The sequence below is a fragment of the Lissotriton vulgaris genome, chromosome 2_1 (genome assembly GCF_964263255.1).
Source record: "Lissotriton vulgaris chromosome 2_1, aLisVul1.2, whole genome shotgun sequence".
Taxonomy (NCBI): domain Eukaryota; kingdom Metazoa; phylum Chordata; class Amphibia; order Caudata; family Salamandridae; genus Lissotriton; species Lissotriton vulgaris.
In genome coordinates this window covers 811,908,127-811,922,426 of record NC_141687.1, presented here as the reverse complement: position 1 = coordinate 811,922,426, position 14,300 = coordinate 811,908,127, and the positions used below count along the sequence as shown (strand labels likewise).

General features: G+C 46.6%; 1 protein-coding gene across 1 annotated transcript in view; it reads right to left on the bottom strand.

Annotated features, from left to right (window-relative positions):
- Positions 1 to 931: 931 nt before the first annotated feature.
- Positions 932 to 14,300, bottom strand: part of AGPS (alkylglycerone phosphate synthase) — a 760,022-nt gene continuing 746,653 nt past the window's right edge. Inside the window, exon 20 of the mRNA XM_086956197.1 lies at positions 932 to 2,662. Coding sequence (XP_086812323.1) covers positions 2,541 to 2,662 — 122 coding nt within the window. The 3' untranslated portion in view covers positions 932 to 2,540. The remainder of the gene's footprint in view (positions 2,663 to 14,300) is intronic.

Sequence of the window (14,300 nt, the reverse complement as noted above, 5' to 3'; positions counted from 1 at the left end):
GTTATATGTATCTGTTTAATCCACATCAAGGGCTGACAGGACTCTTTTGCTATGCCTTGGCACATAGGTTACCCCTACCTTGGAAAGCTTTAATATTTAATTTGCCTGGAAAGAAGTTCTCTGTAATGCCAGTGTTACTAAGACATCCTGTATCAGGCCCATCCTAGTTTTACGTTGTTGTTTGTGCTTTCCTGGGGCTCAATTCTACATGTACTACAACCTAGTTTTCAAGAACTGATTTGAGTTGCGGGCGGTCACCGTGTACACACCAGACAAATGACTGGTAGAACACAACTGGGAAAAGAAAAGCAATATTTACGTTCACCAAAAATCATCAGGTGCTGCACTTTCTGTATCACACCATCCTAGAAGGAAAAATCGGAGTAGATTTAAGAGCGTAGAAAACTAGCCCAAAGTGTAAAAAAATACAAGAATTGTAGGCAAGAACTCCCACACCATTATGTACCGGGACGAGTACAAGGTGTGGGAAATCAATGAGTAATGAGGGAAGGACCGACCTAGCTTCTACTGGGAGGCCCCGGGGAAAGTCATGCAAAACGGTTTAACACAATCTTTTCAGTACCCGAATCACTCTTCTAAGAATCATAAAGTGCCAACAAGCTCTCAACCGAACTAGGGACATATCTAACAGACAATGGCTTCTAGTTTTTAAGTATAAAGACATATCTTTCTAAAAAAATAGCCTTACTTGGGGCAATTGATGTCAACATTTTAAGGAACTGACCGTAATGAATTATGGAATTGAACAATGTCATCAGGGAATTATATTTACCGAAGAATTATGCTACATGCAGACAGATATGTTAGAACAATTGGCATATGTACGAGGCGGGTTAAAATCAAACGGAATTAGATTGTTTTAAAAGTTAATCCACAGTTTAGTATAAATAAGAAAAGCAATTAAGGCTCATTAAGAAAGCAATGTGCATGAAGGCATTATTTTATGTCACAAATTCATACTCAACATACAATGTGATGAAAATGATAGCATTTCTGTACATAATATGTAGTAACAATGTAGTAACAGACAGGATAGTGAGACTACCTCAGGACAACAATAGTAACTTGGCCTATTTCCCTCCTCTTCCCAATTATTCCCGAGCTCTTTTTTTTATTAGATATACTACAACCGTAATTCATGCCGCACTGAAAAGGCTTTATACACAATACATATCTGTCCTATTCTAAAACAGAGATCGTGCCTGTATCCAAGCCTTTTGTGAGCACCCCAGCGAAAACAACATCATTTTAAAAAATTCTGAATTTTTCAAAAATTACTAAATACAATAATCTGTTGTGAATGACGAAAAGTGTTGCAATTATTGACCTTGCAGACAAATTGTTAGACAATGAGCAAACTGCTGCTGCTGTTGAATAATGTCCTTTATCCACACTCTTGATTAAACATTTTCTGATTAAACTTTAGGAGCACAGCCAGTAACAACTAGGTGAAAGTTCACTGTTTTACCTTCAAATTCTGCCATTACGGATCTAAAGACTTGAAAACGTCCTATACAGCCTTAAAATCATTTACCATATTTTGACTGCAGCACTTTAGTAAAAATTGTCATTTTGTCCATTTCTCTTTGTAGCCTTCGCCGGGTGGGTGGGGGTGCTATAAAATGTTTTCAGGCTGATATTTATTTTGCCATTTGAAATGTGGTCACGACATTGTATAAAAGGTCCCCCCCCAAACCCCCCCCCCCCCCCCCCCCCCCCAGTGATTTGAAAACAGCAATTGCAGCGATTCACAAAGGCATTGAGTAGGGGCTGTGGGGTAAACCAAATACCTTCCTCCCCAAAAATGCGATGACATTATAGCATTCCAAAATGTCAGTCTTTGGGGGAAGGAATGGGTTACCGGCTATATTAACACCCGGCTATATTAACACCCCCGTGCTTAAAAAAAAGAAAAACGCCAATGCTTCATTTTTCTTCGACGTGCTCAAAATGTTGCCTTGTGCATAAGTCATCAATGCCTCCGTGCTTCCCAGAAGCAGAAAGATGGGAAACAGCTGCCTTTCCCGACAGCTTCAACCACGGCATGTTTTCCCTCCACATGGAATCGTTTTTCAGAGAGCAGCTGGCAGGTTTTTCATGTGCCCTACACGAGCCAGTTCTGCCGTGGCTACTGAAGGGCTTTTCTCAGACTTGGCAATGCCGAAGGCTGCCTAAACGCCCCTGCAATTGAGCGGATCTTATTGGCAAGTCTGATGTTCATTATTGATACAGATTACAGTGGCACAGTTAAATGCACAAACGTTACAATTAAACAGCCTGGATTAAAAAAAATGAAATGCACCACGGAAGACAACACACAATGCGGTCAGAAATTCTTGAACCTTAGACCATTAATATACCGCCTCCTGCTCCCCTCGCCGCCTCTTCCTCCCCTGCCCATCCCCCACCCCACCAGCCATCAACGGGAAGGAACTAGGCCAAGAAACATTTGCTTGCTGGGATAACCACACGATATGACGCAGAAAGAAACAGTTTTCAGAAGGGCTGCAGATATGCTTCTATAAAAGGTTTCTATTTCCGAAGATGTTCTTGGGGTCCACGTAATTCTTGACAGATGCCAGCATTCCGAGGCCCACGTCCGAGATGCTCTCCTTCAGCCAATGCTTCCGTAACTTGCCGACTACAAACCAAACAAAAAAAAGCTTCAATATACACACGATGATGCAGGGAGGCCAATCAATCTTGTGACCATGAATGAATAAACACTGCATGATGAATGCTTTTATTCAAAAATGAGAAATGTTTTGCTTTATTTGATTTATGGAGCTCGCCAGACTATCAAGCTCATTAAGCTCAGTTTATTCCCCAAGGAAGGCTGTGTTCCACGCGGACTATTTTCCTTTCAAACTATAAAATGCAGATGAAGGCTTGCCAGAGATTAAATGACATTTTACAAATAATTACAATTTCAGACGTGCGCGTTCCAAAGAACTAATCCTAATTTTTTAAGATTTTATATGAAAATATATAAACACACAGGCATATAGAGCGGTGGGCATTCATGAATAATGTGCACGTTTGTGAGCTAGAGCCTTGCCTCCTCGCTCGTTAAAGACGGCATCCTTAACAAAACACAAGGCTTTGCTGGATTCCCATTCTCCAGCCCCTATCGTTTGGCAACAAATAACCAACTCTTCCTCGAAGCTGGCACTCACACCATTGGGATATTCAAAAGATAAACGGCCTGCGTCATAAAGCTTTGAAAGTCGTAAATTTGGCCCCGTAGGAATTTCTCTCATGTTTGAGCATCTTGCAAGTACTCACTGGAATTTTGACAGGATTCTTTGAGTAGGCTCAGGCATTAAATAGAACATGTATTTTTCACACACAAATCTGAAGCAAATGAGCATTTATACCAATAGCTAACACGTGTACATTTAGCCATTTTTGTTCCTCCATGGTGAAACTATGTAGCCTCGCTTCTTGAGACGGAACTTCTTACGCTTTCCCTTTACTTAAGGTTGTTTTACTTCCTACTCTAAAACTGGAAATACCGCGTACATTTTAAGGGCAAGCACATAAGCTTACATTATACACCAGTATATGTAATGTCTCTCTCATCAGCAGCAAAAACAAGGTAAAAAAAAAAACAGTCGTCAAAACATAGAGCAGAACACATTCATAAAAAAAAAACGCTTCCTTCTTACAGCCTGGAACACCAGCACTGTTTCTTTGAACTTGCAAGCATAAACAAGTCTGATTCTGTGAATAACGTTTGTGAATTTAAGGGGACAGTGTGTTGTGCACCTACATTCGGCTTAGAGTCTCAAACTTCTTTGTGAACCTGGTCAACATCACGAACACGGTCGGAGAAGTTCAATTTCTTAAAGTCATATTAACATTTTGCTACCTTGCATCCCCAAAACACACGGATAAGTCCATACCCAATGTGACTCCGAGAATTCCAACAAGAACAGAAAAGTAAAAAGAAAGATCATTCTTTGCAGGTTTACTGAACATTTTGTCTGCCTTTTTAAGATAATAACGTAAAACAATATGAAAGGTTGTGCCCCAGTTGCCCAGTGCAGCGCACCACCTCCTTTACTGTATAGTAATTTTCCCGCTTTATAAAGCCACGCTGCACATATTTTAGCTCCATGGGAAGGGGGAGGGGGGGTGGGGGTTGGAGAGAGAGAGAGAGAGAGAGAGAGAGAGAGAGAGAGAGAGAGAGAGAGAGAGAGAGAGATGTAACTTGTTTTAAAATATTAGTTCTGCTACATTAAGGACCAACCGGCTTCATTCTTAAATGCTGTGAGAATGCCAAGTTAATAGAAGTTCAATCTACCAAAGGCTTAGGAGTTAAACCTATGACAATATGTACTTACAGAAAAAAAACAGAACTGTCGTTGAATGCGGACTCATGCAATGTACCACATTATATAAATAAAAGATTAATAGCAGTCATTACATGTCAATCTAAAAAGGTGTCAGCTCTTTTGTTCCGGATACCTTCACTTACTGACATTAACTAGAAATTATGCTACTTATAAAATTCTAGTAGCAAGTGTGTCATATTTATATTGTGCTCTTATCTCTTTAAGCCTCTGTCTCGCGCTAGGCTCGTGACCTCTGTGTGGTGTCATGGGTTGAGCGTTCGTGATAACGGCCGTTACTTATGGATGAACTGATTATTTAATTCCCTTTCTAGCTCCCCTCACCTTGCATAGTAACACTCCCTGTCCCGACCATCCGGTGTTTCAGCTGCCATTTTGATTCACAGCAGCGTTTACAGCTACACAAATAAAAAAAATTGCTTCTAAAATGCTGCAGTATTTATTTTTAGCTCAACATCACAACTAGAATATTTTTAATTCCTCTCCTCCAGCGATATATTATGTTAATATTATGTCCATTTGTATATCATAATATTCACTTATGAGGGTATCCAAGTGTTTGAGCCGGTGTGTAGGCGTGTGGTCCACATAGTTATTCAAAGAGCCAGGTCTTCAGATTATTGCAGAACTCCAGAAGAAGGGAGTAGGCGTTGATGTGTTGTGGGAGGTTATTCCATGTTTTCAGTGCAATATGGTAGACCGTGAGACCTGCTCTGCTTTTGCGAATAGAGGAAGGGGGGATGCGACAGACTCAGCGTAGGTGTCTTGCAAGCAGGTGAAAATGTATGTGGCTGCTCAGGTATGCTGGCCCAGTGTTATGCAAGGGTTCGTTTGAATGTGAGGAGTTTGAATTGGCTGCATTTGTGAATGGGGAGCCAAAAAAGCTCTCTGAGGTGGGGTGAGATGTGAGAGCAGCGTGGAAGGACAAGTATGAGTCTTGTGGCGGCGTTATGGATGGTCTGAAGTCTGTGTAGGAGTTGCTTGGAGATTCCGGAGTAGAGTGCATTCCCATAGTCTAGTCTGCTTGTGGTGAATGCTTGTGTGACGGTGCGTCTGGCGTTCTGTGGCAGCCACTTGAAGATCTTTTTTAACATAACTAAGATGTGGAAGCAGGCAGCGCTCACTGCTGTGACTTGTGCCATCATTACGAGCTTGTGGTACAGGATGATCCCTAGATTTCTGGTGTGGTAGTAGCTCTGTCAGCCACCGGGTGGGGTCACACAGAGAGGTCCTGTTTCTGATGGCCTGTACTTCTGTCTTGTCGGAGTTGAGTTCAAGTAGTAGGTTCTCATCTATTCTGCTACCATGGTCATGGAATTGGTGAAATTGTCTCTGGTGGTGGCTGCCTTGACTGTCAGGGAAAGGATGGGTTTGGGGTCTTTGGCGTAGATGAGGGTGATACCTTGTGATCATATCATGTTGGCGAGCGGAGTCATGCAGACGTTGAACAGGGGTTGGCTGAGAGATGATCCTGAGGGGCTCTGCAGAATAGGCGCTTGGTTTCCGATGTGAAGGGTGGCAGTCTGACGTTTTGGATTCTTCCCATGAGGAAGGAGCGGATCCAGTTAAGTGAAGCTCCTTGGGTGCAGAGCTCGTGGAGTCTTCTGATGAGTGTGTTGTGGGAGACCATGTGAAATGCAGCAGAGATGTTGAGCAGGATGAGGCCACTGCTTCTTCTTGGTCCAGGATGGTCCGGATGTCGTTGGGAGCTGTGATGAGTGCTGTTCCAGTGCTGTAATATCTTCTGAATCCTGACTGATTTTTGTCCAGTAGGTGGTGGTGTTCAAGGTGGTTTGTGAGTTGCTTGTTGATGGCGTTCTCTATTACTTTGGGTGGGTAGTGGAGGAGGGAAATAGAAAGGAAGTTGCTCAGTTGTCTCGGGTCGGCTTACAGCTTCTTGAGGAGTGTGTCGACTGCTGCATGCTTCCAGTCTTCCGGGAATGTAGCGGATGTAATGGAGGTGTTGATGATGTGGGCTAGGGCAGTGCTGAAGGATTATGCTCCACGTTTGTAGATATGGTGGGGGCATGGGTCTGTTGGGGCTCCTGAGTGGATGGTCTTCTTTGGTGAGAGTTTTCTCATTCGGTCTGGTGGCCATCTTGGTTGGTAATAGGCAAGTTGGCGGTGAGATCACTGGGGTGGGGTTGGAGGGCAAAGTTGCTGTAGATGTTTGAGATTTTGTTGTGGAAGAAGTTTGAAAGGTCATCGCAAAGTTCTTGGGAGCAGGAGATGCTGTTGACAGAGGTTGAGGCTGAGGTAAAATCTTTGATGAGATGCAAACAACCAGAGCTTAGCAAAATAAAAAAAAATAAGATTCAAGGTTTGGTGAATTAGCATTTTCGAGAAATAAACTTTAAGTTGATTTTCAGCTTTTTGCTTAAAAAAAGATCTGTCCAACCCTAGACACATCAAAGCCCATAATGCAATCCTATTGTTATGTTACGAATACCATTGTGAAGATTCTACAGAGTTGGGGGAGAGCTGTATTGGGTATAAGCACAAAAGACTACAAAACCGTGTAGAAAAATCTGCGAACTCCCTGTATCACTCAGTGGCGAACTCTTGGAAGGACTCTTGCTGCTTGAACCATACTTGAAGCCAACTAACAAAACTTTTGTGTAATGACGTGCTCAAAAGTACTCTAAAATGCCTGCAATAATACACAGCTGGCACTACATAAATAGATGAACAATGGTTAATGTTCGTGGGTTTAAAAAAAAGACCTGTGTTCAACCCATTACGCACAGTCTAAGCACAAAAAAAATAAGAATGTGTCACACACATTTTGCTAGAGTACTGTTATGGTTTCAAATGTGTCAATACAAATGTACACATCGTTGGGAATTTACAAGTAATATATATATATTTTTTTAAAATTTTTGAAAACCTTTATTTGAGGAAATGGATGCGTACAAATACGAGCCTACAACCCGGGGGCCGGCCACGGAACAAAACTGGAAAGCACCATTATCAATTAAAGACACGGAGTGGTTAGACGATATTACCTAACGCTGCAAGTCAATGATATTAACTAACTGGAACCACTCAACATAGGATCAAAGGAGGTTAATTTTTTATATATTAAAGAATAAAGGATCAATTGTATAGGTAGCAACCTGGTGTACGTGGCGGGGAACAAACCAACTGTTTCATTGAAGTACAGCCAAAAAACAATAATCAGAAATGTCCAGAGCATGCAAAACATAGGTTCGCTTACAGTTCCTCATTGGTAGTATCCACGCCCGACCACATGTACCCAGAGACAAACTGAACAGCGTTTCCGCAGTAATAAAAACCATCAGGGAAACAGATAAGTTGCAATCATTATACAACCCAACCCAAGAAATAAGTAAACAAAAGTACTAAAGAGAAAAGGAAGTAGGGGGACTCCACGTTACTGTACCCGCCCCACGGTAGTAATGGCTATCAATAATACAAATAGCGAACATGCTTGGGGGCGGAGCGATTAATTCAGGATAAACAGAGCCATGGGTACTATATTACATATAATACCTATTACTCCCCTCCCAGTAACTCACCCCGCAGGGTTACGCACAGTCGTGGAGATCCAAGAAAAGGACACAAAAGAGACATAGAAACAAAGAACTATCTAATAGACCCTAATCCACCCGTCCCACCCTGCACCCCTGCAGAAGGCTACGGCCTACCCCCCCAGCAGCGTGCCTGTCGCCCTAATTATGAACCCAAAATATAGAATGAGATAATATAGAGAAACGGGAAAAGAAAGAGAGAAAAAAGGAAAGCCTGGGGAGAGGAACCATTTAGCGAATGGCGCGGCCCCCGCCCACACACGCCATGAGCGTGGGCCAAAACGAAACTGGCAAGTGTTCAGTTATACGTAAATATGAAGGAATCAACAAAGTATCACACTTTGGGGCAGTCCATAACTCCATTCACCGATTAGTAGTCCTCTGAAGTAAGAACCGGGCTCACCCTAGTCCTTAGCTAACGTCACGATGTGCATCGATCCAGTGGGCATAGGACATGGCGATGAGAAAAGGCTGTGGAAAAGTTGCTGGACGATCAATGGAGGCAGCCAATGGGACCTCCTCTCCCGATGGCAATGCAGGAGCTGTTCACAGCAGCCGTGTATACCAGTGTCAATGATCACCAGCGGTTCTACCCGCTCGCGTATCGGATCATCGCTACCCCAACCAGAAAGCGGGGAACAATCAAAGACCACCCCGGGCCCATCCGCGTCCTCAAGAGACGACCCGGGAGCAACGGCGGCCAGTACATCGTCCTGCACACAAGAGTCCTGGGCCATGGTCGATTTCCAATTCTTCAACGCTTGCAGGACGTCGCCAATCGTGGGTTCGAGCTCACCAGTGCAGACCCAAGCGGAGCACAAGGGCAAGGAATCGGCATCCCGGGACTTTACACAGGACATGGCAACAGCCGCCATTTTGCGACAATTGCGCCGTCTCTTCGGAATCATCTCCAGGGGTGAGCTCACCAGTAGAACCCCGGCGGGATCCCCCTCAAGCGCACAAGCCGCACCCACGGCGCTAAAATGATGACCACCAAAAGAGGCAACACCTCTCCGCTAGGATCACTCTCCGCCACCGAGCAAAGGAGTCCGGTACGGCCGGACGGCAACAAAGGGGGGAACCACCAAACACGGCGTCCCCAACCCACAACTTGCTGCACACCACCTCTGGAGTACCGGACGGTAGTCCCAGGCACGTTCATTTGCCTCCGGGCTCTTCGCACATCGGCATCTTCCGGCAGGCCCCAATCCTCCACCCGAGGCCGCCGCCGACACCGTCTCGCCGGCAACTCGCTAAGGGCGAGGCCCCGGTCTCAACCCCGGAGAGGCCGCACTTTCCGGGAGGACGCCGCTGCGGATCCACTGAGCACCGGACCCAGCAGGATGGATGGTAAGTGACTGCAAAGCTTTGCATATAAGTTGTTGTCCGTTTTGGGCAGGATGAGAGACAGGATATTCGAATTTAGGCAGGTAGGATGGCGGAGCCGAGCTAACGTGCAGCCATCTCGTTGTCGAGCTTGGCTCCTCCCCCCTACAAGTAATATTAATTTACAAGTAATATTCACCTTCAAACATACTCAGTGGCAGACACTACTACTTATACTCCCCATGTACAATGTATATGATAAGACCATAAATATTATAATGTATTTCTCTCTGCAAGATCAAATTCTGTGAAAAATTACTCATTTGAAGTCCCCACACTCAAGCTCAATTGTGGTGTACCACGGTCTGTTCTGTCAACTATTATATAGAACCCCCTTAACGCTACACTACAGGACAAAAACACCTCCCCGCCTAACTTCATGTCAAAGCTTTGAGTCCTAGTGCGATCTCGTATGGATGAAGGAGATCATCATTTGAGCTGGTGGTTGCATGTGGGGCTCACCGGCACTCATTTTTGGGGACAGGTACTTGTATTTCCTCATCAGACTTCCACCCAGAGCAAGAGAGAATAAAACACAAAACTGGGAAAAAAAGATAAAAAAACAGCGACAATGGGAAAAAGCTGGGATGAAAAAGAAAGTGCATGAGGGAGGTAAAGGAGCAGGGGCTGTCCGCCAGCAGATGAAAGCAGCATGAGGTGGATTAAAGAATACAAAGCCTTAGTATTCGACACCACTGATATTTGTAGTGCTGAATTTGGTCTTCTGAACAAATCTTTGGGCACGACACGTGGGGCAGGTTACTCCATCACAAACATGACGTATATCCCATCCACCGTATTATGAGTTCCATTACATTCAATGGAACTCTTAATACGGCGGATGGGATATCCGTCACGTTTGTGATAGAGTAACCCATCCCTCGAACTCATAATCATGCCCTTATTGTTTTAGAAATTAAGTACTGGAGAAATGCAGCACAAGGGGCTAGGGAAGTTCTCCCAAATATGCCATTGCTCCTCTCAGGGCTATCCTTCACGGAGCAGACACTTTAGTCCCCAGAGTCAAGAAATCAGATCATATCACTCCCATCTTTAGAGAACTAGTCTGGCTTTCTCTGTAAGATAGAACACATTTTAAAATAGCTCATAAAACCCACAAAGCTCTTTATGCTGCTCTCTCTTCTAAGCTAAAAGATAAATGACATACAAAGAGAGCTTAAGGTCAATAAGAAATTAGAAAAACTGAATACTGGAGATAATCTCAGGCAAGAAAACTAAAACCATGAATCCAGAGTTCTCTTGCCAGGCTCCCGGATTGGGTAATTTGATACTGCAACATATTAGACTGAACATGAAGCACAAGTTACTACTTAATACTTGTGTAACGATATATCTGTAATAGACATTAGTGATAGATTCCTTACCAAAGAATAATCCCCAGGCGCCAGACTGGATCTGGAAAGTTTTCTGCTTAGCAGTACCCTTGCGCTGTGGCGTTGTGCGGCTCCGTGTCCGTCACTGGCGTCGCAAGCGCATAGAGATGACGTCACAGAGATTACTTAGGTGCCATCCATGCGCGCTGACGCCAGTTCTGTACACGACTTTCTGCGCCAAAATGCAGAACCATGCAAGATACTGACCAATGGTGCATAAAACTAGGGCCCTAAAAAGGGGATGACCTTAACCCTAATAATCAGTTCGCAGAACGGGGAGGATGGGTGGGGCGGTAAGGAATCTATCACTAACTAATGTCTCTTATCGTTAAACAAGTAGTAACTTGTGCATCTGAAAGAGACACTTTAGTGATAGATTCCTTCCCTTAGAATAGATACCCCAGCAATATCAATCCCGGAAGAGGGTCTGCGAACACGATTACACCAGAAAGTCACGGAGCACAGAATGGCCAAAGTATCCATCTCTCTGGACCCGACTGTCAAGGCAGTAGTGCTTTGTAAACGTGTCCAGCGAGGCCCACGTAGCTGCCAGACAAATGTCCTGCAGGGGAACGCCGCGTCCCAAGGCAGTAGTGGCTGCAGTTGCCCTGGTCGAATGTGCATGCAGCCCCACAGGAGGCTCCTTCTTGACCAAGGAGTAACATGCATGCTTTGATGCACAAATCGACCCACCGAGAGCTGGTCCGTTTGTGCACAGCCCAACCTTGTTTTGGCACCCACGTAGCCAACAAAGAGTTGATCATCCATCCGGACTGTTGTGTGCGCTGCAGATAGCAAGCTCACGTTTTGGGTCCAGACGTTGGAGACTCTCCTCCTCCCTGGAAGGATGCAAAGCCGGAAAGAAGGTGGTCAAAGTGTTGGTCTGCCCGATGTGGAAGGATGTGACAATCTTTGGCAAGAAAGAAGGACAGGTCCTTAAAACCACCTTGTCCGGATGAACAGAAAGGAAAGGAGGTTTAGAAGAAAGAGCCTGGAGCTCGCTCACTCTTTTGGCAGAGGTGATAGCCACCAGGAAAGCCGTCTTCAGAGTGAGAAGACGTAAAGGACAGTTATGAAGGGGCTCAAAGGGAGCGCACATCAGAAAGGTCAAGACAAGATTGAAGTCCCATTGAGGCATTATAAAAGGCACGGGAGGGAACGTGTGTGTAATGCCTTTGAGGAAACGGTTAACAACCGGGGACTTAAAAAGAGAAGGCTGATCAGGAAGAATTCGGAAGGCGGAGACAGCAGAAAGATGACCTTTGATAGTGCTCAAAGACAGAAGAAACAGAAAAACCTCAGAAAGAGGGGCCGAAAGGGGGTCTACAGCTTTTGCTGTGCACCATGTCAGAAATCTGTTCCATCGGCAGGCGTATACCGTTTTAGTGGAGGGATGCCTGGCTAGCAGAATGACATCACAGACTTCGGGAGGAAGATCGAAGGGTGTCAACTGTCGCCGCTCAATCTCTATGCATGGAGGTGGGGGCTGGACAGGTTCGGGTGGAGGATCGTCCCCTGTTGCTGCGACAGAAGATCCTCCTGAAGAGGCAGACGGATCGGGGGATCGTTGCTCATCTTGAGTAGCTCGGGATACCAAACTCTTCGAGCGCCGTTCCGGAGCAACAAGAATGACTTGAGCCCGGTCGCATCTGATCATCTTCAGGACTCTGGGCAGAAGTGGAATAGGCGGAGAGGCGTACAACAGACCGCAGTTCCACTCGCGACAAAAAGCGTCTCCGAGCGAGCGCCGCCTTTGAAATTCCAACGCGCAGAACTGATGACATTGCGCGTTCTCTTCGGTGGCAAATAGATCTAACCAAGGCTCTCCCCACTGCAGAAAGAGACCATGCGCCATTTCCAAGTTCAGATGCCATTCGTGATCCATCATGCACCGGCGGCTGAGTTTGTCCGCCCTGGAGTTCAGAGAACCTGCCAGGTGTTGAAACACCAAGGAAATACCCTGATGTTGCAGCCATGTCCAGAGGCGCAGAGCTTCCTGACATAGGGTCCAGGACCCGCCCCCGCCCCCGCCCTGTTTGTTGCAATACCACATGGCGGCGGTGCTGTCCGTGAACACCTGCACTACACTTCCCCGGACAGAGGGAAGGAATGCCTTCAGTGCAAGCCGTATCGCCCGCAGCTCCAGAAGGTTGATATGGAGCCGAGACTCCGCTGGGGACCATGAGTCTCTGATCTCAGCCTCTCCCATGTGGCCTACCCATCTGAGGAGGGACGCATCCGTCACCACTGTGCGCTCCGGTTGGGGAACGGAGAGGGATCTGCCACTGACCCAACCACGGTTCGTAAACCACCACGGCAACTGTCGGGCAGCGCCCTCCGAGATCTCGACGTGATCGGACAGGTTGCCCTGATGCTGTGCCCACTGGAACTTCAGGTCCCACTGCATAGCCTGCATATGCCATCTGGCATGCGTCTCCAGCAGGATGCAGGAGGCCATCAGGCCCAGAAGCCGGAGGGTCAACTTGACTGAAAACCGGGATAGAGGCTAAAAGAGCGGAATCACAGCCTGAATATCCCAGTCTCGCTGCTCGGGTGGATAAACCCGATACAGCGTTGAATCGAAGAACCGCTTCGATAAAAGGGAGCTTCTGCGAGGGACTTAGGTGCGACTTCGGCAGATTGATGGAGAACCCCAGCAAATGCAGGAGGTCGGCCGTAGTCTGGAGGTGGGAGACGACTGCCTGGGGCGAGCACGCCTTTAACAGCCAGTCATCGAGGTAGGGGGAAGACTGACACCCCTGTCCTGCGCAGATGAGCTGCGACCACCTCCATCACCTTTGTGAACACCTGAGGGGCGCTGGTAAGGCCGAAGGGGAGCACGGCAAACTGAAAATGCTCCTGGCCTACCATGAACCGCAGGTAACACCGGTGGGCCAGCAGGACAGAGATGTGAAAATAAGTGTCCTGCAAGTCCAACGCTACCATCCAGTCTCCAGGGCAGTCAGGATCTGAGCCAGAGTAAGCATCTTGAACTTCTCCTTCCGGAGGAAGCGATTGGCGTCCTGGAGGTCCAAGATGGGGGGCAAGCCCCCCTTTTCCTTCTTGGGGATCAGAAAGAAGTAGGAATAACAACCACTCCCTACTTTCTGATCGGGAACGTACTTGATGGCCCCCTAGGAGGGCCGAGACTTCCTGACCGAGAAGAGCCAAAGGATCCCCCTTGTACCGAGGTGGCATGGCTGGAGGGGAGGACAGACAGGTGGAGCGAGTAACCCTGGCAGATTATCTGCGGCACCCAATTTTCCGATGTGATTTCGCGCCAGTGGTGGAGGTGGTGACACACCCTGCCTCATACCGGCGCGCCCCCTGAAGCTCGGATTAGGAAGGTTTGGAGGTGGAAGCAGTGGGGTGGACTAACCCACCCGCTGGTTACCAGACCCGCCCTTGCGAAAGCCACATCCGCAGTCACGCTGAGGCTGGTCCTGCGCAGGCTTCATGGAGGAGCGCGCCTGGGCGTCTTTACCCTGGCCACGAAAGTAACGAAATCCAGGCATGGCAGGGATCTTCTCGGAAAGACCCAAAGACTTGGTCGTGGCCTGGGAGTCTTTAAAGCACTCCAGGTCAGCCTTGTC